Source organism: Schistosoma mansoni (assembly GCF_000237925.1).
Source record: "Schistosoma mansoni, WGS project CABG00000000 data, chromosome 1 unplaced supercontig 0295, strain Puerto Rico, whole genome shotgun sequence".
In the NCBI taxonomy this organism is placed as follows: Eukaryota; Metazoa; Platyhelminthes; class Trematoda; order Strigeidida; family Schistosomatidae; genus Schistosoma; species Schistosoma mansoni.
Window position 1 is genome coordinate 20,472 of NW_017385996.1, and position 24,209 is coordinate 44,680.

The following is a 24,209-nucleotide window of genomic DNA, read 5'->3' on the forward strand; positions in this document are numbered from 1 at the left end:
CACAATTAACAAGTGTAACAATGACATCAGGTATAACATTGAAATACACTATCCTACATAAATATTTATTTTGTAACTATCAGACATTAACTTTGTTGGTTTTTATTCAGTACAATTGAATAGCAATAGACTAAAGTACAAGAACAATATTATTAAACTATCAACTATTCTCTCTTCTAATTATGGAATAATTCGTCAGGATTCTTTTTTTAAAAAAAAACATTTACAAATAATAGCCTCATTTGACTTTTAAATATATTCAAAAGTACACAGTTTCATAATCTAATCTACTAAACGTATCATCTATTCCTGGATCGATGTTTGCTTTTTAGCTTTTGCACATCATAATATCATTTACCAAAACAAGAACAAACTTTGTGAAATTTTTTTTTCCTTCATGGAATTATAGTGAGATGATTACAGTTTATATGATGATTTGATGGATAAACAGTAACCAAATCTGGAATTGATTATTTATTTTAGTTAAAACAAAACGACAGGTATACATGGTTTTTTTAGTTGAGAAAAAATAATGGGTTAGTTAACTATGTAAATATAATTTCATAAAAGTTAGTTAATAAATTATCTTCCTTCGATTGGATAGACACCAATAAAGAAATCTTAAATATGAAAGAAAGCAGTAGATATATAAGAGATACGTTTCGAAATTCATTTTCTACTTAATAGAAGCTTAAATCTAGAAGAAAAAAAAACATGATCCTAGGAAAGCATATTTTCATCATTATTATTATTACCATAATTATCAACACTAATTATACTCCATCGACGAACAATCTATAAAGATGAATAAAAAACAAATTTCATTACTACTGACACGTAGATTTATCAAATATATATACCGCATAAGTATTTTTATAATAATTAACTAATACAGTTTGGTAAGCAAAGATGGATAGTGGCTGGCAGTGGAATCCAGGACGCGCGTTTTGTCCTATTCGGGACTCGTCAGCCGGATGTACCTGCATCTCAGAGTCTGGTTAATTATAATTTATCCAACTTTAGAATAGAAGAACGGTTTGATAATCAGATAATCTAATCACTGTTTTATTTCGACGTTTGTTTCTTTTTTATTTAAAAAAGACCCACATACTTTCGTAAAACATTAAGTCGTTTTTTCCTCTGCAGTCTGTAGTTATTTCAAACAACAAGACACTGATTGGTTAATATTTTTATGAAAAAGTTAACTGAGTTCCAAGATGAAAAAAGTCTGCTTGTGATAAAATGAATGTCCTATATGCTTTGTCTAGACTCAATTAGGAAATGGTCTTAAAAGTACTTTGATTTTATGTATAGCAATATTAACTGATTGTACTTTAAACTATAAATCCATATGCAAAAACCTTGGACTCGGCCCTTCATGGAAGCGAAGACTTAAACTAATCTTTTTCTTTGAAATACTCAATAAATTTTTTTCACATTCACTGGTGCAATTCAATATGCAGGAACAGTTATAGAAACGATCTCATTCTAAATTTTGCTAAATGGATTACTTTACAACTAAATTTTTGAAACTCTGGAATAATTTGCTGCAATCTCTCCATGTAATAAAATCACTTCTATCAATTGCACGTTGTATCTATGACTTAAATGTGCTTGTGCCTTTAAGTATATCCCATCCTACTAGAGAACTTATAGGAACATCAAGTGCTTGATCGCTGTTGTCACGATGCCACTCATTAAACGTTAACTACAAATATTTTACACCTAAGGTGTCCCCGGTATACTGAAATAATTTAAATGATATCTAACCCGAACAGTAGATCACTAAACAACATTGCAGTTAATGCTATTGTTTCTTGCTTTGTTTGTTTTATTGTCTCTACTTATAAAATTATTATAATCACTCCATTATGGCACTGCAAATGACCTTGAATACACTTTACGCATTAACAGGATGTACGCTTACAAATAATTAACGGTTCACAACTGATACCTCGTACTGTTGTAATCCATGTGAAAAATGTACTATCTAAACAATTTTTAGCCATAAGAATTCAAAAAATCGAAGATCATGTATAGTTTCTTTATGTTTAACATTGTTGCCTATATCAAACTGATCATGTCTGTAAACTGGCATGAAGTCTGTAATCTTTTTCAGAAAATATATTTATTTTCATCTAGACTCTTTTTGGAGGTGTTGGATTGTGCAAGATATATAGTTTGATCGTGAAGCTTTCGTAGTCTTTTAGAAACGCATCATTTATACGATATTTTGACCAACAGCTTATTCTGCTTACATCCTGTCTGATTGCTGTTGAGAACTGTTTTCATAGTTTGTACACAACAGAATTGTAGATAATCAATGAAATATTAACGTGATAGAAAAAGTCGTTAAATATTTGCAAAAAGCTTCCATTATTTTTTTTTTCTCTAAAGTATGCTCTGATGATGTTTTCAGAAAGAACAATGAAAAGACTAAGGTCATAAAATGCAGCATTTTCAAACACTTTTTCTCCCTCTAAAGTACAAACCTTTGCAAGTCTAGACTGACGTCTTATTTTAGTGGAATTTATCGCACCTTATTCAGTGAAATTTGATGAGGTTTCATAAATCTAATTATTGCTATGAAATAAAATCCTAGAAATTGTAATATATAATGTTTGTATATGTAAAATATGTGATTGGTACAAACCACACTCGCAATAAAATCATAAAAAGCTCTACAACTGTAGTTATGTGGGTATAAATGTATAATGTACGGGATATTGTATTTCGTCTATGTATTAGTCTAGCATAGTTGAGTTGATCACATATTTTGATCCCATACAAATATTTCTGTGTTTGAGAGAAGTTTAGAACCAAATAAAACAGAATTATTATTAACAAAGATTATTCACGTTGTTTACCCCATAAAATTCAAATAACTGTGAACATATATACGTTTAAATTCGTCTAAATAAAACAGCTCCACATTATTTCTTTACGTATAGATACTACTTCTAAAGATTTTAAAAGAATTCAACGTTTTGATTACTGTTTTAGTAGAAAAAACCCAATAACAATGGTAATAGATATAGTAAATGACATACCTTTACATCGTGTACTTTGTAATCTTTCAATTCCCATACCAGTGTAAAAACAAAACTTATAAATGATAAAGCTGTAATCCATTCCGATATGCTGCTTATTACATGAAACGAATAACCCTATTAGTAGTTTAAAAAAGAAACTGAATAGTTTGATGCCAAAGTTCATTGACCAAAAACTAAAAATAAGATTAAACTGAAATAGCCTTATTAATGAAATAAAACAGTAAAACTATATATCTTATAAACAATTATCAAATGTTTATAAGTTATAGTCAAATTAAATATTATTATTTTGTACTTATACATAAATATCACTATCAATAATGTTAATTAAAAATCTGACATTAAACTGTTACATTAGATAAACGTCACTAATTACCATAATGTTTCTAGACAACGTAAAGCTACAAATCATCATTAAACTGAGTACATACTTCTCTCAGTTCCGAATGTTGAACACAATCACATTTAGTTATCAAATCAGAATCTAATGGTTAATACTTATAACTTTAATGAGTGTATAAGAAAGTGTGATCTTCATCAGCCTTTATGACATCCAGTTTAATAAACTTGACAGAAACAAAATAACTGTTCAAATAATCTTGAGTTTTAAATGATTTATCAACTAAATACTATGTTGGAATTATACGAAATTTTCAAATACCACTATAATTTTTTCATATCCCTTCATTTAAATACAAGAAAAAGCAGTGAGGTTAATGGTGGTTGAGTTTCTATAATGAAGCAGGGAAGCAACACACCCATCCTAATGATGTAATGCGAAAATGATTCAATTTAAAATTACTGACAGACTATTGTAAAATTTCTGGTTAACAGTCAGAATGAAAAAAGTCTGATTAATAATACGTTATATAACTGTCATGAAGCATGAAAATTACAGCCTTATGTGTATATTTTACTCGCTGTAAGAGAGTGATAATAAGCCGGGCTGATTTGAACCAGAAAGGACAAGTGATAGTGAGCTTCTCAAAAATAATGGGCACAAAGAAAATTAAGAGTAATCTACAAATAAAGACACATTAAAATGGAACATTCTTTTATTAAAGATAAAGCCAAATACGTACAATAGGTTTGTGAATGTATCATCTCAACTAATAAAACGTAGTTACAGAAACTTAGTTTACACTAATTTTAGTGACTGAATAATGAATGTAGATCCTAGTACAAATGATGAATCAATGGGTTAATGACTCTGGGGAAAACATAGACTTCTCAGTGTTAAAGAAATATACTCGATAAAATGCTTTATGACTAATTTATATTAGCCAAAGCATGTGATAAGAAAAACTGAACGATTTCTTTATGCATTTAATCGAATACATTAAGTAAGAGATCTAAAGACACGGATCGAGAATTATGCAACCAACTTTATTTAGCCAGAGATACATATGAATACTACTTTAAGTTCATTCTCTATTACAGTATCACAGAATAACTATGTTAATTAGAAATACGAAAAAACCGATGGTATTCAATCTATGATTTACTATGAATATTTCAATTAACACGACGACAGCTAATGAATGAATAAGATTGATAAGTGGCACGGAATATATATTTATCGAGCATTAACAAACATGTAGATTATAACATTCAACAAGGTCAAACCAGGACAAACTAATAAGTCAAGTTATCCATATATATTTGTAACATTTGTCCGTATTGTAGAAACTATCGATAATTATAATTGAAGTATGAAAGCACATTAGTTTATCATTTAAGAAAAACATATATTGACGAACAATATTGTTCTCAGTTAGATCCTCATCAGTCTTAAGTCCAATATATAATAATATTTGTATCCATGTATAAAATTATTAAACCAATTACGACAATTCATGAGTCAGTAAAAACATTGGAATAGATTACATAAATAAACAATAAGTAAAAATCAATTAGGTTCGAGTCCCAGAGTGAACATCAACTCTGAGATGCAGGCACATCCGGCTGACCAGTTCCAAATAGGACGAAACGCACGTTCTGGATTCCAATGCTAGCCACTATCCATCTTTGCTGATAAAGCTTGTGATTTCAGGCAATATCGAGGCAGTCCGCATACGATGCACGTATGCCAACAAGAGACTGATCAATTGCAGTCCAATATAACAATGGGAAGATACAAGTAAAACAACAACAAATGAATATCAATTTATATTGGTTATTTGAATCTTCCCATTGGTGTTTGGGACTGTATTTGGTATATGTGCATCCTGTGAGGATCGGTGCAATCAATCAAGCGTAATAGATTTGAGCTGCCTATTGTTTTCATCACACCCTTTCTAACCACAAAGAGAGGCGTTCACTAACTTGTCGGCTCAAATGTAAACACATCCCTTGAGAATGTTTAACGACAAAAATAACACATTTATATTTAAACACTAAGCAAAAGTGATTCAAACATTGTGTGACATACCATTACGGATCATTCTTTTAGAAAGTAAACCCATTCGACCATTGACAGCAGCGATATCGATTTTATTGAAAAATATACAGAAACAGCTCAAGTAAAAATGAATATTGACTTTCTAATTTAAGACTCTTTGAAGATGGCTTTTAAAAACGTAAAACAAAACTGAGTTGCGACGCTGAATGAATCAATATCTTGTGTTGACAATAAAAAGAATACCAAGACGCTCCTATTTTTAAATGTATTTTCAATTGAACCATACATCTTGATGAATGTTTTTCATGTTCACTTGTTTACATGTTGCACGATCTTTTACATTTCTTTTACTTCAAATTTTCCTCATTTCATTTGTGTGAGGAACTTTTTGTAGTCCCATACATTTTATTATGAAAACGAAAAATATACACGTGGACACAACCAACAACTGACCACCCAAATAAATAATAATACACACAATTACAACACACACGTATGGTGAGCTGTTTCCTACATGAGATCATTAAAAGTAATTCGAAATTTCAGAGCACTGTTAAGTCTGATAGACCAAATGCTTAAAACAACAATCACCAGATACGCGTAATCTTAGACAACTGAGTGCAGAATAAAGTCAGAAGGTAACTTTGCCTACAAAGTTAAAGTAAACAAAACAAGGTTATATACAAAGTGACCAGTGACTTTGAATTTCTATAATCTTTTGGAAGATATACCAATATTAGTAATAATCTAGGTGCCCGGTTAATCACACTAGGGATGAATGCGATTTGTTAGTTTTTAGACCTTTATGAGCATATCATAATGCTAAGAGAATATTTCAAGCATTTATAGATGTCTCCTAAAAATACTGAATTAATCCAACTAGAAAATAAAACACATTCCTTATCAGGATCTTGAAATAATACTGAATGCTATCAGTTATCAAACTAAAAATACTTATTTTATCTCACCAAAAGAAAGTTGGTGTTATTGTCATTAACCAAATCAAATAACTAATTTTGCAATCGGAAATATTTTCACACGGAAGATGTCAATTTAGCTAATAATAATGAACACCATAGTAAATAAAATCAAACTAAAGATGTCCTCAAATTCCAATACGTTTGAGCAAATTCCTAATATACAGAATGCCAATTAACAGTTAAAAAGGTACCACATGGTGTTAGAATTTCTGATACATACCTAGTGTTGAGTAGATTTAAAACAAAGATAATAACTATTTCCACAAGTAACTGTTCACTACATAGTACATAAAAATATGAAAACTGTTAGGAAAAGATGAAAAACCAGAAGGCCTAAATGTGTTGAGAACAGAAAATATGAGAAATTTCTAACCTTATTTGACGTAATTTATTTGACAAGTACAGATTTATTTGTTCAGCTTTGAGCTACAATCCTTTGATAAGCTCATGTGGGATTAATTGGCTCCCTGAGCTGAAATATTATGAAGTTAAGTTCAGACCTGAAGAACATTCACGAATACCTATTTGAGTTAAATCACTGAAAAATGTTTTTATCAATTTTTAGTGAATGTGATGTGGCTGTTATGAAGTAGACCTAACAGACACACGTAGTAAGACTTTCTTGTCTGCCAAAAATTCATTTATTTCATGTAACGGCTTACTATCTTACACATTCCTCCCAATGGCTACATAAATACTCATGAGGAATGACAACTTCCTTCAAGACTGCTGTCCACTTCTTTTATTCTAAAAACATTTCGTCACTTTTGTAAAGTAAACAGGGTTGTGGGAAATATACTTCTTAGTACAGTGAGTGTAGTTGTAGTACGCTAAATGTGGCTAATAGATTAATGATAATAACTATCAATATAAATGATAAACTTCTACCAATATATAACAAATTATTATCATGATCTAACGTCTGCAAACCACAGTTTGAATGTATTTATATACAAGTATAAATCATCAGACTGATTTATTCCATTAGAATAATTAATATATTGGTATCTTTTAGGATAATATCTAGGAGAATTCATTATTCAAAAGTCTTATAGGCCCCCAAAAAGTCTCAGACTATTTGGTAGGGTGTTTAGTTCCAAGTTTCTATGATAGTTGGTCGGATTTCACCAGTAAGATCTGTTTGCAACCTTGAGAAAAATCCATATCGTAAACTGTCTCTAAATCCATTTACTAAAAAATTCAAGAAGAATATACAGTGTGACAATTTTAGTCGTTAGCTTACTATCTAACCTAAATAAGTCTGCAAAAAAATATTACAAAATTATTAATCTACGAAAACAAAGCTTGACTATTTCTCCAAACAGATTTTGTCGAATTCAAGTATAACATCGAGAATGTTAGGTAAAAAGATACATCACCTATTTTCACATGATATATATATATATAGGCTGTTACTCTAGACCTTTAAAAAACTTGTTAGTGATAAACAATATTGATTGAAAGCATCGACGAAGTCGTTAACATAAACTGATGGATTTTATGTGAGCTTATTACAAAGAACAGAATGAAATAATTCATCATTTTAACACATTCGCAATTGTTGAACGAAAAAAGGACTAACTTGATCAGTTGGTTTCCATTTTCTAATATTATCACCATCATACATGATACGTGCGACTAATCCAGTTGTTGGTTCTAGTTTTGTTATTAAAAATAAATAAATAAATTTACATTACTGTGAGATAGACTGTAGAATCAAACAGAATAAACAGCTGAAACTCCAAAAGCTTAAAACCATAGTCTCATACAATTGGATCGCTTTATGAATTTGAATATAGCCAGAACAACAATTGAGGCGGAATAATATGGATTCTTTATATTTAGTAGTTTCTCATCAGCTGCGTACAAACATATATGTATTGAAAGGTAACATTGACGTAGGGTATAGTGTAAAACAACTAACACAGATGAACTAAAAGAAATAGAATGACAAAGGTTATCAATAATAAATATATATTTATTTATATATGCAAGAACACGTTAGAGGCCATTTGGTGCTGGGATTTAAAAACATAAAGAATGGGTGATGCGTTAATTAAATAAGGTTCGGAAATAAGTAAGATAGATCGAGTAATAATTTTAAAGGTTGTGAAGGATCTACATAAGATTACTGGAATTAGAAATTGATAAGATGGATTGCTCAATAATTGAACAGGATTTGAACAAAAACCTATGAATGAAGGAATGATTTTGTTGTACATAAAATAAGAATTAGTTTGGAAAAGACCACATAACAAAATAAACACTTATAAATTAATAATGATCATAATAAAAATAATTTCTGGATACATAAATCAGGTTTGAGTATTATTGTTGCTACTGCTTCGACAAACGGGAAAGACATTGTTTTTTTTGTTTGCTAATAATTCTGAAGGCTTGGGAAATGTTAATAGTATGCTCGGTGTCAATTGGATGCCAGGCTAGTGTACTGCTTAGAGCTGTTGTGGCATACTACAAAGACCCACCACAAGAATACATGAAGTGGAGTTTATCTAAATTACAACAGTTTCTGTCCAATAAGTTACAAAAAGGGGATTGTACGAAAACTTTTTGGTTGCGCTAGTAAAGTTTATTCGAAGGAAAGTCTGGAAGAATTAGTCTTATATATAAGAAGCAGTTTTTTTTGTCTACTGCATCATATTTAACCCGTACATTAGCTTTGACATAATTCTCGATTAATTTGATTGGATATGTATTTTCACGTAGGTAATTTGCAATGAAGAACTACACAAATTCACAAATAACGACACGTACATCATTTAGTAATACTGTGTGCAAATTAGAAGGGAAAGACTCATATCTGTGAAAAAGCTTTTACTGCTTATAGACGAGGCGAGTAATTTACAATAAGTTCGTATACGTAATTATGAAACGCTCTGGAACACCTCAGAACAATATAACATATTAAAACGAAGCATAGGAACTTCAGGTTCTTAGAGGGTATTCAGGGTGAACATCAGTTTTGTTTGAAGACTGATTACGTGACAGACTTATAGTGACTTCACAATTTGATATATATATATATATATATATATATATATTCCAGTAACTCAGTTACCTTTGGGGTTTGATTATAAATGGGAGTATGTAGACTAACTTGAATTAAAGTAGGTCAAACTACGCGCGCTTTTTTCCCATACTGAGAAGGGTATATTTATACAAATGTTAAATTTTAAATAATCTTTTCTGACATTAACAAAAATTAAGGTTCACTTTTCTCAAATTTATACAAATATTATTTAGTATTGACTTACGTAATAAAAATGAAGAAACCGAAATGAATGCCAATACCAAACGAGTAATCCGAATTCGACTATGTCGAAGATATTTATATGTAATATATGTAACAACAAGTGCATACGCTGAACCACCACCAAAAAGTAGACCTGCACCGAGGAGATGCATTGACCAAATAGCTGTTTCCTAGAAGGAAATTGGATAAAGTACTGAATGTATAATGTCGACAATGAGCCTAAGATGACATTGTTTCATTAATCTCACAATAGTAACGATACATGTGTTTCATACAATTCAACCTTTATAGAAAGTTTAAAACATAGGACTAAGTCAGCTAGAAGAGAAACATAAAAAACAAGGAGCACATATTTCGTTGCTAAAACAAAAGAACCTTAAAGAGCCGCATGTCATCAAACAAATTGCTCGGATCATCAGAATGAATAATAACTAAAAAAATCCCTGTACCACGGAATAAAGACAAGTCATAAAAGCATAAATAATACCACCAACATCTAGAAACTTTTTTGTTATTGATATACAGTTTGATAAAAGTCTACCGAATCCTTAAATAATGCAGTCAATATTACATTGTACCAAAAGAGTACACCAGAGTAGGATCCTTTGTCTTGAATAAAATATTGTAGATTTCACTAAGTTGACAAGATAGCATGATAATAATTAGATTATAAGCAAAGATGGATAGTGACTAGCAGTGGAATCCAGGATGTGCGTTTCAGCCTCTTTAGGACTCGTCAGTTGGATGTACCTGCATCTCAAAATTGATGTTCACTCTGGGACTCGAATCCAGTACCGTTCGCTTTAAACACCATCGCGTTATCCTCTACTATAACACAGAAGCATGTTAAAAGTGTAACAAATACTCCACCCCTTGAAGGTTTAGGGGACTGTTATACCTCTCACTCCGAAAAATAAATCGTAACACTTACTGTCTTACAAATATCAAACGCTATAATCATATATCAACTTTTATTAATCTAATAAATTCTTCAGTCGTGATTTAGCTTGTTTTTTTTTAAAGTTAGATAGGATCATATGAGAGAAGACGAAGTTGTGTCATAGTAGTTAGAGCTAAGAATATTGGGTTTCCCATTTCATCAGATAATAGCTAGTTTTCAACTGATAATTCGCTTCCAAATTAATAACTGTTCGCTCGGTTGTTCAGCAATATATCAACAATACCAGAAAGGTGATAGTAATTAAACATATATAACCTGTTCATACTACCGCCTTTTTATGAAAATTTCCCATTTATAAAGCAGAATATAAAGTGTAAAATCCTATACCATTTCACTTAACCTCAATAAATAAACAAAGGGAAAGAATTAAAAGAAAGAATATGCCAAGCTTGGAAAGACTACACTTTTACATCATACAAATAAAAGTTAAAATATAGATGCTAATCAGAGAAAAATATCCCAGACATGAAAAACATGTCCTAAATGACAAACTGGGATTTATTTACAAATGATACCGTTAATTTAGTCACTTTTTGCTGTAAATTCTACTTTGAATTTTTTTATTGTCCCAGTGAAACGATTTTTGTAAGATTTAACGACCTATATCCTCGCAACTAAAAAGATTTAGGAGGGAAAAAGAAGGGCTGTGTAGGGAGAAAAATTCTATAGATATTTGAAGGCTAAATGGTCTAATAAGCCAAAAAATCAAATATCCAAATTTGATGTATCCACAAAAACCATCTTTTGGAAACTGTTCCAATTTACAGAAACTATTTAAAGTCAGAGTAAAATGATTAGTGACAACATCAGTTTGCTTACAAATGCTAAAGAGGTACCCCAGGTGCTGCTGTTGTTCTGAATCATAATCTTCCGTTCGGAAGGATGAGAAATATGTTCGATGAGTATTTCTAGACTATACTTCTGTCTTTGACTCTGTTCCAAAACCACTATCATTTAGAAAGTTTGCCAGCGTTAGCACTGATAGCCAGATAACTGACTGGCTGTGTTTATTCCTCTTTGTTAACTCAACCCGATGTTCCATGAGGAGCTGCTCTTTCGCTTTCCTTTTCTCCTTTCTTTCTCATGACCTCCTATCTTCTACAAAAATCACTTTTTAAGTATGCGGATGATCTCCCTGTGTATACAAAAGTTTCTTCCTATTAAAATAACCTTGAAATGAATGAGTTCTTAGCGCTTATTGAACAACGGTCCATCTTTATTGGTCACACTTATTTTTTCTAAATCTAAATTTGTTAGCTTCAACCTGATACATGAAAACTATTTAAACATTGATTTTAATTATTGGAGATTCTGTAGTTAAAAATATGTCAAAGTTCATTAATCTTGGGGTACGTTTTTCCTCTGATTCCTCTTGATCTCCTTCTGTTATATGATTCTCGAAGAAATTCATCTGTCAGTCTTATGTGAAGAGGTTACACGCTTTTGGCATTAACCGACATTTACTCTTACGATTTATAAATTCTTGTACATTATATATCATGCTTTACTGTCTCCCATTATTCATTTTTGGACTTTTGAGAAACGATTTCGCTGTATTGTGGAGAGTGCTAAAGGCAATTAGTAAGGTATGTGATTAATCTTTGATGCCATTGTGAAGGTTTGTAAATAGACATTTTAAATCTTGCAAACTTCTGGGGGTGTTAGTTTATCAAATACTAATCACTCACTCCATTTACATCTCTATCCTTGTATTCCCCCGACAAAACGAGACGCAGATACATTAGAATTTATGGATACAATAAAAAGTTTAAAAGCTCTGCAATACCGTATCTAGAAGAAAAGGCTGCAAGAGCTGACCTAATTGAAAATTTGTGTGCTTGAATATGTTGTTAATTCATAGTTGTATAGACTCTTATTTTCTTAAAAATACTTCATTTAATTCTGGATAATTGATTTACTTATGTATGAGCATACAGATATATATTTCCCTTTTGGGGAAGTAATGGATGTGGGTCAATGATAGGAAAAATTAGCTGTTTAGTGATTTCTAGTTGTTAGCGCGAAATAAACCGGATTAAGGCATGTTATGTGCATGACCGTGACGGCGCATGCTGATTGGCTAATTCTAAACCAATCAGCTCTGGCAGATTATTAGAGAAGCATCTAGAAGCTTCTTATGCATATACTATAAATACATGAACGTTATTCTAACGATTGAGTGCTGTTCACCTGCCCTTGTTATTTTGAATACAATTTCGTTCCTGTTCAACGTGTTCTGATTTTGGGATCTTGTCGTCTGTCATCATATAAGAGTACTAAGCAATAGGAGTAGCTGGGTCGTTAAATAATTATAACACTAGTTTTCAATTGTTCGATAATCAAAGTTAGTCTTTGATCTGAAACTTCGAAAAATAATTTACTTGCATATACAACACCAAACAATTTGGAAATAATTTTAACATAAACTTATTACAATATTCATTATTACACGTAAATTGACAATAGTCAAGGAAATATCTGAATACAAGTATACAGTGATGTTTTTAAAATTTGGAAATTATAAAATAGTATAAGAAATATATGTAATGATTTATAATGTTGGCTTACTTGAAAATTCGCTACTATACTTATACCAACTGCACAAATAAGACCAAAACATAAAGCAACTCTAGCCAGTTTAATTTGACGATAAGATTGTTGATTAAATTTCTGACTACAATCTAACAAATGTTTATGCCATGAGTAAAAGCATAAACCTGCTTTATTATTATAACGAACAGAAGAAAGCAGTAAAAAAAGACAAATAATACATGATTGTAAAAGGATTATGTGGGAGAGAGAGAAAGGCAACATGTATTCCTAAATAATGTTATTAAACCAAGTAACAAATATGAGATCAATGAAATAATTACAAATATTGTGTAGCACGTATACAATATTACCCCCAAGGTATCTTGCAATTTTTCATATGGTGATTAAAAAATAACCCATTCGACTAGTTACTTAAATTTATAAACAAATGTAAAAGCTGACAAATATGTTCAACGGTTCAACTTGCCACATTTCACATCACAACAATGGGAGAAATTTAAAAGGTTCAGTAGTGATAAGTGAAAATAATTATACCGATGGTAATAGGAAACTAAACATAACCGTGTAAATATATTTCTAACCTAATTCTGCACTATCCATCAGAGTAGCTGATACGGTAAGGATGTCTTCAGCAAATAGCTACACAGGTGTAAAAAATAAACTAGGCAAGTTTGTCCTAATAATTTATAATATATCAATAGATTAGGTCAACAAAATTAAGCAAAGGTTATATTTTCAGTTAAGAATCCAACCATTCTAGTTAGCTATACCAATTAAACTTGTTAATTAATTGAAAACTTTCTTAATTTTACTATCACTATCACTGCTAATATCAGGAAATGTTGCAGTTTATGTATGTTAAAAATGAAAGAACTGTTACAGTATCCAAGTATATTCAGATGAATTATAAATTTTTTCAAAACATTATGAATGTATTTTTTACTAAAGTAACAAAGATTGTTGTTAGCCAACAATCGAACAACTAATAGTGATTACAAATACTGCTTTGGTTAATAATTATTTGACGATTGTTTTATGATGTCCATAGTCGAAATACAGTATTCGATTATCAATGATGTTGAATATATTACAAACTGTATCATTGCGTATAATGTAATAACACGAAACAAATAAACCAAACATGTAGAGTAAGAGACATTACGGTATTTATTGTTAGATAGATATCATTTTAGAGAATCCCAGTAAGCCCCCAAATGCCCTGGTACGGCCGAGAGTGTGGAGAGTCCGCTCTACCTCTCCAAATGCTCTCACATGGCCACACGTGTATAGTCTCTGCCAGGGAAGTTCTACTCACTGCCTTCTCATGGCGGGGGTGTTGTTTACGAAATTAACACAACGAAAAGCGAATGTCCGGTGCTTTAACCGGGTTGATGGAAACGGAAAGTTCACCTAGAGGAGTTGGAAAACCCTGATTTCAAACCAATGGTGCACATGGGCTCCAGTATCCTGAGAGAACAAATGACATATGAACTTATTGTTGGTCACCGGTTACCATGGTACTGCATCTCCTCACGATGCTCCACTGCCTCGTGGATCAGACCTTTAGGTCAAAGGCTCGGGGTGTGGCCCCCCAAGAAAACCATCTGTTTCAGTTTAGACACCTGGGCAGTATCACAGCCCTCACACAAATCAAATGAGATTTGTGTGGCGCATATATATATATATATATATATATATATATATATATATATATAGTGCCCCCTTGTACCAATATTTATGTGTTTAAATAAATAAATAAATAATTCCAGTAAATATGAGGGATGTAAACTTTATTCTGTCTAATCTCAAGTGTCGAAAAGAGCCAGTCTATTGAAACATCGACAGTTGACTCAGTACTAATTACATTGGATTTCTTGATCCATAGATTTTCTACCAACAATTAATATCTTATATCGTTACTATACAATTACTAGATGATACAGTTAATTAACACGGATAGTGTCGTATACGATTTAGTGAGGATAATAAATACTTTAAAGTCTAAAGACACACAAATCTCTCATACAGATAAATGATAAGGATGACACGCAGGTTGGACTACAACTTGGCAATTATATTTACATATCAAATCTTTAAATATATATATTGAAGTACATTACATTAACAGAATATTAGACAACATGAACCATGTTATTTTTTATTTACCCAAAACTGAAACAATATTTAATAATTGACCGAAAATACAACTTTCTGGGATCTTTGAACCAGCATCACTTAGATATTTTAAAGAAGAAAAAGAAGAGTGAAAAGAAAACAGTTTAGATTCACTTGGAATTTCTATTTTTAATAATGGCAGAAACAATGAAAAATAAGTTATTCTTGCCTTATATATGTTTACTTTTTACGGTATTAACTATGCAAAACATCTCCTAAAAGAAATTAGCTAAAGTTTCAGTCAATCATACATTCTTTTGAGAGCCACTAAACTATAAACCATACTTTCTGATTGGCAGTGGAATTAAGTAGGTGTCTTCTTCCGATTTAGGGCTGGTTAGTTGAATTTACTTGAATCCCAGGATTTATGTTAACCAAGAGACTCAGATTTAGTATCCATTGTCTTAATGATAATCATAAAACTTTTCATAAGGAATAACACATGCCCTCTAGTGTTATATTCTTGCCAAACTGGAACCTGGTCGTCCCAAACAAATTGTAAGTTAAAACAGATTTTCACTCATTTAATGGTTCTGAATCGATACATATGAATCAACACATAAGCATTCGCTTTTTATCATCTATTAAGTCCTGAGTTTTATTTTTATTTCGTACTATTTATCAATTGCATTCACCTCCTGTTTTCGAAACGTATTCTCCAAGTGAATATAACTTCACCCCATTGCATAGGCAAGTGGCTATCAGGACTCAGTAGCTAAGTGGATAACGCGATGGTGTTTGAAGCGAACGGTACTGGGATCGAGTCCCAGAGTGAACATCAACTCTGAGATGCAGGGACATCCAGCTGACGAGTCCCAAATAGGGCGAAACGCACGTCCTGGATTCCACTGCTAGTCACTATCCATCTTCGCTGATAAAGCTTGTGACAATAATGAGGCAGTCCGCACCGTATACATATATGCCAACAAGAGACTGACCAATTGCAGTCCTAAATAACAATGGGAGGATACAAGTAAACAACACCAAGCGAACGTATTCTTCAATGTTTAATATTTCTCACCATCAATGATACTACTATTACTCCGGCAGTTTTGTTATGCCCCATGTTAATTTCTTCTTTCCATGTTTATTTAGTTACGGCAACTTGGACTAACACATATTTGTGTCAGCTTCTGTTGTTGTTGACTGAAGCAAAAATCCAAGCATAAATAAAAGCGAAAACAAACTATCCACGTAAATTATTTGATAAAACCGTTAACTTCAAAGGACTAATAAGATTGGTAACAGTATTTCCTTTAATTGACTATCATCAATATCGATAGATTTTATATGACACTGCATATCTTACCCAAATGTACAAATAATATGCCGAAAATCGTAATCCATAAACTTTGGAGTGGTTTATAGTTTAATTACTTAGTCATTCACTGTTAAGTTACTAACAAATTCACTCAAAACAACTAGATAAAATAGATATTTGTTAATTCACTCATATTGTATCTTGGTCCCTATCCATATAAGATTTGGGAAAATGTTTCAGGTTAGTTATATTATTCGCAGCATAGAACTTGACATATATGTTCATCAGATCGTTGTCATACCACACTAATACAGTGAGATGAAAATTATCAAGAAACCCTAGAGTAGTAGAAGTAGTAACAGTATCATTAATAGTAGTAAGGAGTAGGTATAGGAAGAGAAAAATAGGTATAAAGACTTCAGGACTCAGGTTCTGAAGGAAAACAAAGAGTAAGTGTATCTGTACTATTGCGAACGATTCTGAGCCATGTCAATCTTAGCCTCTAACCATTGCTTACAATAATTACGCAGACTCTGTGACTAATCATTTATTCCGACATGCTTTTACAAATCAGTTATAGGTCACGATAACTATCCTATTTGATTAGATATTTCATAGAGTTTATCGCTGGACCCGATTTGATCGCTAAGAAAAATGTCGACATATACATGCTATAGGAAAATATAAATTTCCCAAACATACTTTGATCAATAAAATTTTATTTTCTCCAATATTCTGAAAACGGAATCGTTTCTAACTAGTCCACTTACGCATGCAGCAATTCAATTACCAATATGTACTAAAATGCACCTTTTCCAACTATTCATGTTAGATAAACACGGTACCTTAGTTTGAAACTATGCTATGTATAAAAAAAACGGAAAAATGTATGTAACGTGACCCAGTAACCAAGTACAAGTTTATGCACTCAACAGCGGGTCACACATTTGTATGAGGATTAGTGATACTATCTGGCTGCACAGACATATGTAAATGAAAAAGGGTTTTGATCACTATACCCATTACGCCAATGCACTGAAGTTTGACGAGAATGATATTCATTGTACAGAGTTAACTTTTGGCGGACACACTTTTCAGTCATATAATATTGAATAAACCACATGTATATAAACCATTTAAAGATATCATGAACTATGGCTTAAAACATATTAATTATATTTAGTTAATACTTTTTACCAAAATCAAGTTGGAATCTAGGTAATGACAAAATATGACCTATATGTATACACATGTATATATTTCAGGGAATATCACAACTGTAACGTTATAAACACACTTTCTCCTTTTCGTCTGATTGATATGGTTAAACGTTTGACAGCTCCAATTACAATAATTGTTAATTTACAAAGTCGATCATTATGATTACAATTGTATCACATTTTAGTACATTTTGAGCCAGTCAATACCTACTCAAAGAATGAATTAACAGTAGCTTGGAAGTATTATTTTCGTCCAAATTCAATGAAACATGAGGTTTCTGGTGCAGTTTATGTGTTATATATATATATATATATATATATATATATTTCAAAATCCTGGAATGAGTCGATAGTCGTTCCTATCTCTAAAAAGGACTTACGTCACCCATTCAAAAACTATCGGAGGATAATTCTATCGGAGGATAATTCTGTTTTTGATGGTGTCCAAAATATAAACCTCCGTCATACTGTGTAGATTGTTCAAGACCCTGGAAAGATTGATTTGAGAGGATCAGTCCGGTTTTCCTTCTGGTCAAAGATGTACTGATCATATCTTCACCCTCCACCATATGTTAGAACACTACCATACTTATTACAGATCAACAGCCGCAGTGTTTCTTGACATAAGGATCTCCTGCGACTCCTTTGGAAAGGACTATTCTCTGTGATTGTCTGTTGAAGATGGGTGTGCCTGAGAAGTTTATTAACATCTTGAAAGCCCCATACACAAGCACTTTAGGCAGAGTGAAGACAAACAACCACTTCTACCCATTGTTTCATTTAAAGAGTGGTGCTAAGCAGAGTTGCCGAAATGTCACCATTCGTCTTCAGCTTTGTCATCGATAACTTTCTGGAAACAGCTCTGATGGATGTAGGTAAAGATGATGTCAGCCTGTTGCCTGGAGAGAACTTTTCAACCTTGAGTAAGCCCATGATGTTGTATTACTGTACGATGATACTCAAGCCATGCAACCCCCACTTAGTCAGTTGGCAATCAGTGCCCACAGGTATGACATGTGCTTTGCACCTTCCAAGAGAAAAGTAGTTTAATAAGACTGGCAGGACCCTGAACCTGCATTCACTCTGGGTAGTGAGCAGATAGTAGTCGATAAATTCGTGTATCCGGGTAGACGCGTAAGTCATGAGGTCAATTAAAGTATAGTGGAAGCCAGAGAGGTTTATTCCAATCCGGGTCATCTTTGGCGCCTTCGTGATGTTAATTTGCCTGTAAACGGTCGGATCTACGACGCGTCAAAGAGAGCAATTTTACTATATGCTTTTGAAAACTGGCCTCTCCGAGTTGAGGATGTTAAGCGACTTTCTGTGTTTGATCATTGTTTTTCCTGAAGGATGGTTGATATACAGTGGCAACTTGTTGATAATGAGGAGATTTGAGAACATGTTTTCGGGGGCAGTGAAGATAATTCAATTGGTGTCACTATCTTAAAACACCATCTTCCGTGGCTTGGGAATGTCCTACGGATGTTATCCCAGCGAACCCAACATCGTGCATTATTTGCGACGCTGGGAGTAGTTGAAAAAAGCTGAGGGGGTCAGTGAATGACATGGTGTCATGGTATGAAAGAAAGTTCCACAGGAGTGGCTTCCGTCAGACCTTCACGACGACCTGGTTGAAGTCCTAGAGGTGAATTAACACAGTGGCTTGAAACGTCACCAGACATAGCTCATAATAGAAGCCAGTGGCGATTAGACTGTAAGTTTATTTTACTTTTTTCATAAAAGTGGGAGGAATTTCTTACACTGAAAGATTCCTTTTTGGTTTTATTTTTGGTAAATGAACTGCCTCTCCTATTATTATTGGTATTCTTTAATTTTGTACACTAATTTCTGCCCGTTGTTCTCTTTTTACACTATACTCGCCTTTTCATTATCTATTCAAAATCTCATTTTTATTTTAGTGCCCCTTTGTACCAATGTTTATGTAATTAAATACATTTTAAAAAATACGAAATCAACAAAAGTACATTTACAATACTGTAAAGAAAAGATGAAAATAATCGGTGCTAATTATTTTAACACTCTAAAAGCCATCATTTGATAAAAGATTGGTGTGTTTCACTTTACGAATAAAATTAGTACAAGTTGAACAGCTTATCTCTAACTAAATGCCCACATCACTGAATGATATCACTTAAAGGGCTAGATAGATGCTATTTTTTAATTTCAAACGGCCAAGTGTTTATCCTCTAAAATACAAATAAGGAAAGAAACTAATTTACGTATAGGTCAGCAAGTGAGCTTGGCACTCAAGCTTTAGAGCGCAGCATGTTAAACTTCTTATATTCTTCTACACTATTAACTTTTGGCTTAGTACGATACATGTATAAATGTTTAAATAACAAAACTTCTCAGATTTCAAAATAAATTCTTACCTGATGTACGGAAAATACGGTGATATGTGGTCTTGTGTAAGGGAGAGAAAATAACTACAAGAAAAATCGTGTGAATTATTAAGTAGCGGATACTATATATATATATATATATATATATATATATATATATATATATATATATGAAAACGGTTGTTACAGAATTAGATAATTAAACTTGTCTACATTTCTGTTTAGTGTTACAAATAACGATGGATGAACATAAATTTGTATACGATGATAAATTTTAAAAACATGATCTCAAAAACCGAAAACATCAGCCTATCGGTCGAACAGTTACAACTTACGCGTATTACACGATTAAAGACTATTCTACAGCCATAAAATAGCGCAAAGTGAACAACCACTCAGTACATACCCAATTTATTTAAACACATAAGCATTGGTACAAGGAATAAAAAAATATGTATGTGTTACACTTCGTCAATCGATGTGCGAGGGCTGGAATACTCCCTGGGCACCCAAACCGAAGGTGATTTTCTTGGGAGGAGGGCACACCCGGAGCCTTCGACCTAAAGGTCTGATCCACGAGGCAGTGGAGCATCGTGAGGAGATGCAGTACCATGGTAACCGGTGACCAACGATTGATTCATACGCCATTTGTTCTCTCAGGATACTGGAGTCCATGTGCACCATTGGTTTGAAATCAGGGTTTTCCAACTCCTCTAGGTGAACTTTCCGTTTCCATCAACCCGGTTAAAGCACCGCACATTCGCTCTTCGTCCTCTCAATTTCGTAAACAACACCCCCGCCACGAGAAGGCAGTAAGACTTCCCTGGCAGAGGCTATATACGTGTGGCCATGTGAGAGTATTTCGAGAGGGAGAGCGGACTCTCCCCACTCTCGGCCGTACCAGGCCTTTTGGAGGTATATACTCTGTTGGATAGGTAGCCCATTACGATTTTATGTTCTGAAGTACCAAACTGGTTCACTTTATTAGCAGGGATTTTTATTAATTATCAGTTTATTATGACTGGTGAAAATTCGTAAATAAATATAGCGATTCACGAAAACAGATACCTCATCATTCTTAAACTAAATGAACGCGGAAACTACCCTTGGGTTATCACCCTGTATTTGATGACTGCAATGAATGTCAAACACCCAAGGGTTCTCGGTAAAAACAGTTAGAGGATTTGATAGGTTGCCAGTATTTTGAATTGCAACACTGATATAAGGAAGTACAACAATTATCTCAGAGAATCGTCCATACAAAATACGTTTGATAACACATATTGATAATTATTTTTAAACATTATTATTCACATCCCTAGCAGATCACAGTAAAATGAGTTGCAAGCTAACTCGACTCTTAAATTGAGTAAATTTTTTTCTGACAAAGATAAAATGATAAGTATGTCAAAACTGATTATAACATGAAAAACAGAAAATATAGTAGAAAATTCAAAACCACCTACCAAGTTGTGACTGCAACAAAGGTGAGGATACACACGAGGATTGGTAACAGATGCAATCCAATAGCGCCTGAACAAAAAAGCATCGATTTAGATATCCCTCAGAAATACTGAGTATAAAAAGTGCCTGAAGTATAGAATGCATAACGATATAATTCATAAACAGAACAATCAGATTTTACTTACTTGGTCATTTAGCAACAAACAACTACAAGAATCAGAAAATAATTCGATGATATTATATAGGTAGTGCATAAGTTCACATAATATTCACCGTTGTGACGTAGTACAAATGAACTTGGTATATTACAATATTCAAAGTTGTGGCTTAATGATTTATATGTCCGAACTACAACAACTAGTTCCTGACACCATCTGCTTCAGTTTGAGTAGCCTTACTAGCATTTACATCAAGTGTAGCTTGAAGTCGACTACATGAGTTTGTACTTGATACATAAGTTACATCGTCACTGGCTGACAAAATGTATGAAGAACGGAGTCTACAAACATTATTGGTTCAAAGAGAACCAAATGAAAACCAGCTGCATGGTTGTAAGGAGAAACTCTGTGTTAGTGCTCACAGTTTATGCTAATACTTCATTAATTTGATTAATTATTAATTAATCATAACAGAAAAGCTTAATGATAATTATTTGGAATAATAGTTATGGCACTTGTGAAATTTGTTACCATGTCGAGGAACTCTACACTTCAAGCGAACCCGTGTAGTTATGAGAAATCCCAGTGTAGTTAAGGGGCATATAGTAAAACTTGGATGCATACAAGCTCTCGTGAAAATTTACACAACCACTCCTAATACACTGTAGTTAGGTATTTATTACGTGCGACTTTTTGCTAAATGAATGAACTAAGACTGATTGGTCCCAACTGCAAGGTATATCTATTCAATGGTTACCGGTTTTTGGTTGCTAAGAAGACATAATTCTAACGAAATACCGTTTTACATGACAGAGAACACACTGAGTATAGTAATGAGCTGATCATTTTGGGAAAAACTGACAGATCTGTACTTCCTCCACGGTGCAAAGATGACTCCATGACTTCACAGAACAGCGCTACCTACTGGTTTATCTCCTTTCTCCAAACTGTTTTTCTTTATGGCCAGTGTAGCACATAAGTGTAGGTTGTGATCACGTAAAGCAGCTTAATCACTACAATCCATAAAGATTCAAGTTTGAGTCGTAACAGTTAAAAATTTACGTATTGTGCTTTTGAAGCAAAGGTGATGTTAGTTGAAATGTTGTGGGGAAAGTGCTTTAGCAGTGGTTCCAGCAACAACAACAACTGTACGAAAGACTTCTTACGCTGTATACTTTAAGTTCAGTCCCTTAACTATACACTTTCAGGGTGAGGACCACAGTGATCTACGGATATTCAATGTGTAACATTTACAGGTATCTTGACTAGAAAGCTATAGAAGCTCATGACATGCAGTGCTGATTCACTAAGAACTATGTTGTCTTTCATTTAATTTAGCGAGAGGCCGTAAAATCACCATTTTAATTTCACGAAGCAAAGAAACATAACAATAAGTTTACGAATGTGCACTGGGGGAAGACTAATGGACAAAAACTTCGCGTAATCACATTTTCCGCACTATATATTATGAGATGACTAGTCTTAAAGAATGTTAATAAAACCCATCCCCCCTCTTTTAGGGAAACTTTAGGGTTTCTCCCAAAGTCGTGTGAAGTTGGGTAGTTTTCCCCAAATTGTTCAAAGATTCTGTGGAAATATTGGGTAAAACCCAAAGCTTCCTCCAAGCATTATGGAGATTTCTCTGAAACCTTGAGGATTTTTCACAGACCTGAGGAACTTTCGGAGTTTTTGTGCAATTTCCCCAAAATGTACCCAAAACAGACATTTTCCCTAAAAAAAAATAGGGGGACCAAGAAGTGTTGAATATATGCTGAAGCATTAGTTGGCGGCTGCGATACCCTCCACGATCATTACCAAAAACACCAAAGCCCAGATATTTGATCACAATTCCGAAACTTTTCATACAAATTTTATTTATTTGCATACTTTGTAGGCAAACCGACACAACCGAAGAAAGCACTTAGAAAAATTTCCGATATCGTCGACGGATTTTCATAGTTGGGACTACCTGAGAACACTGATACTACTAAAGCTCTCTTGACAGACATGATGGAATAGTAAGCGTCGGAAGACCAAGGTCTCTTAATTAACCTTGAGTTTTTAAAATCCGCTGGCTTGATAAATCAAGTGTTATCGTTGTTAGAAAAAGCCTTCTGTACAATGTCCATTGTTGAGTACAATATACCCATCAGCCCTCATCTTGATGATTATCCGGTTTATACCAGACAGATTTTTCCATGCTGAAACTTTTATTCCTGTAAAGTGACACTTAAACGCTAACACTCCGCACAATTCAAAATACTACTAATTGCAACAAACTGAAAGTTACAAAGCCGATTCAAAATAAACTTAAAACCAATAAAATCGATGTTCCTGATTGCATAT

General features: G+C 33.0%; 2 protein-coding genes across 2 annotated transcripts; one reads left to right on the top strand and one right to left on the bottom strand.

Moving 5' to 3' along the window:
* Window positions 1-720: 720 nt before the first annotated feature.
* On the bottom strand, window positions 721-23,906 carry Smp_006760 (fasting-inducible integral membrane protein tm6p1-related; the record flags this gene model as incomplete). The annotated part of the gene is made up of 9 exons (XM_018792849.1): window positions 23,833-23,906; window positions 21,708-21,831; window positions 20,272-20,325; window positions 15,389-15,456; window positions 13,238-13,389; window positions 9,710-9,878; window positions 8,017-8,090; window positions 3,051-3,167; window positions 721-795 (listed from the first exon to the last, which is right to left on the bottom strand). Exons 2-9 carry the CDS (start codon window positions 21,788-21,790, stop codon window positions 721-723), a joined length of 792 nt encoding a protein of 263 aa, XP_018644119.1. The 5' UTR covers window positions 21,791-21,831; window positions 23,833-23,906.
* On the top strand, window positions 23,874-23,882 carry Smp_125860 (ubiquitin-specific peptidase 48 (C19 family); the record flags this gene model as incomplete). Its single annotated transcript, XM_018792850.1, has 1 exon — window positions 23,874-23,882. The coding sequence occupies one exon, from the start codon at window positions 23,874-23,876 to the stop codon at window positions 23,880-23,882; it is 9 nt and encodes a 2-aa protein (XP_018644120.1).
* Window positions 23,907-24,209: the final 303 nt, after the last annotated feature.